Source organism: Ceratosolen solmsi, unplaced genomic scaffold, assembly GCF_000503995.2.
Source record: "Ceratosolen solmsi marchali unplaced genomic scaffold, CerSol_1.0 scaffold48, whole genome shotgun sequence".
Lineage (NCBI taxonomy): Eukaryota > Metazoa > Arthropoda > Insecta > Hymenoptera > Agaonidae > Ceratosolen > Ceratosolen solmsi.
The window spans coordinates 499,097-501,049 of NW_011948440.1; the positions used below are offsets into that span (position 1 = coordinate 499,097).

The following is a 1,953-nucleotide window of genomic DNA, read 5'->3' on the forward strand; positions in this document are numbered from 1 at the left end:
CATAAGCGCGGGGGGGGGGGATGCTTGCGACAGAAAAACTGAGCGTTCCATTGTAAGCGAGCGAGTGTGTAGCCATTGTCATTGAAATTTGAATGTTCGACGAGTGCGCCATCGAGCGGATTTTGAGCATAGGAGACTCGACAATCGCGAGTTGTTCTGGTCCTTTTAATCAACAGTGGCTGGGTGTCGCACGTGGTGGACCTCGATAGCTCCAAATTCCGTAAACGAAATTGTTTTTACGTGCGATACGATGGGCAGATAATATTAAATGGGGTAGCTCGATCGACGTGTCGAACGTTATCTGTCGTCACTACTTACGTCATCCTCTCGAGTGAATCGCTAGCGCGGCTGTGTAAAAAATGGAGGATAACATTTTTAAAGGGAAAGGAGAGAAAAAGCACAAGTGCAGCTTTCCAGAGTGCAAGGCTGCGTTTAATAGGCCGAATAGGCTTCAGCGACATTTAAATCTTCACACCAATCAGGTATATGCGTGTCGTTGATATTTTTCTTATCCCATCCATTGTACTTCTTTTGAGTATCGAATGAGAGGGAGAAACAAAATCTATATTTGTTTTTTATGTCCAATAGCGACCTTACAAGTGCAACGTTGACGACTGTGACAAATCTTATACAAACTTATCCCATTTGAAGCGACATTCGCAAATTCATAGTCCGGTGGCCAAAACGTATAAGTAAGTCTCGTTGCTAAGCTCGTATCTCCATTAATGACTAGACCGTTTATGGGGACGACAGTGGTTTGGTTTTTGTATGAAAGGCATTAATTATAATTATTCCAATTTTAGATGTCAACATTGCTTGTCGAACATAAGTACCTTGAGTAATTTAAAGCGTCATTATAAGAGAGCCCACGATCCCGATAGGGAATTATATTGTCAAGAATGTAACGTCGAATTTAGGAAGAAAAGCTGCTACGAAGAGCACCTCTCCTCTCATGATAATTCGTCGTTCTACAATTGCGACAAGTGTAGAAAAATATTCAAAAGCAGTACGAAACTAAGGAAGCATCTAATGACTCACAGATTAAAAAACTATACCTGTACGATTGAAAAGTGCGAAAAAATGTTTGAAAAGTGGGCAGAAATGGTAAAGCACAAGCGGCTTGAGCACAAATCGGGTAGGTACTAAAGCCAAATACTTGTTTGAAGCTGACGTTGCCCCTCGTAACGACTTGTTTTCCATTGCAGAGCACGCTTGTCCAAAGTGCAATAAAGTATTTTTAAGGAAGAACGCTTTGCGCAATCATTGCAAAATTCATGCGGAGGACAGGCCTGCTCTTCCGTGCCCCTACGAGCAATGCAGTCGCCTTTACTATTTCAAGCGAAACTTGAACTGCCACATTCGTAGCGCTCACAAAGGTGGTAAGTTCACCTGCGACGTTTGCCAGCGACACGTGTCGACTAAGCAGAAACTCAGGAACCACATAACGACAATGCATCTTACGGAGAGGCAGCCAACCAAAAGCAAAGCTCCCTTACCAAGACGCGATCTGGGCATCCCCAGGAAGTCCATGCTATCACGCTTGACCGGCATTCGTTTGCCACCAAGCACTGAGACGAAACTTCTGCATCGACTACCCAAAGCATTATTACGGGACCAATTAACCAAGGACGACAGTTCTTACTCGGAGGAGGACAGGAGCTCGGACGTCAGTGCCAAGGGAGCCTGAACGTACAAACACCATCTGTTCAATTACTCGGCGCACGTGCACCGCAACCTACAAAAACCCTTTCCCCGCCCAATGCCGGCCCCGCTAAACTTGTCCGAGACACCATTGACACAATAAATGCTGTATCAAATTACAAAGTCGTTGTTATGGTAACCCAAGCACGAAATGCCCCCATAAGTTAGGCCCGAACGTCACTAGCACCCTCTAGCTTCGTGGGCCAATCCAATGGCGATGAATCGTCGGCAACGGTTGCCTTGGTATCGAGG

General features: G+C 45.2%; 1 protein-coding gene across 1 annotated transcript; it reads left to right on the forward strand.

Annotated features, from left to right (window-relative positions):
• The first annotated feature begins 187 nt into the window (after positions 1 to 187).
• On the forward strand, positions 188 to 1,726 carry LOC105365558 (zinc finger protein 501). The gene is made up of 4 exons (XM_011503754.1): positions 188 to 482; positions 589 to 692; positions 804 to 1,135; positions 1,206 to 1,726. The coding sequence occupies exons 1-4, from the start codon at positions 360 to 362 to the stop codon at positions 1,685 to 1,687; spliced, it is 1,041 nt and encodes a 346-aa protein (XP_011502056.1). The 5' UTR covers positions 188 to 359; the 3' UTR covers positions 1,688 to 1,726.
• The last annotated feature ends 227 nt before the right edge of the window (positions 1,727 to 1,953 follow it).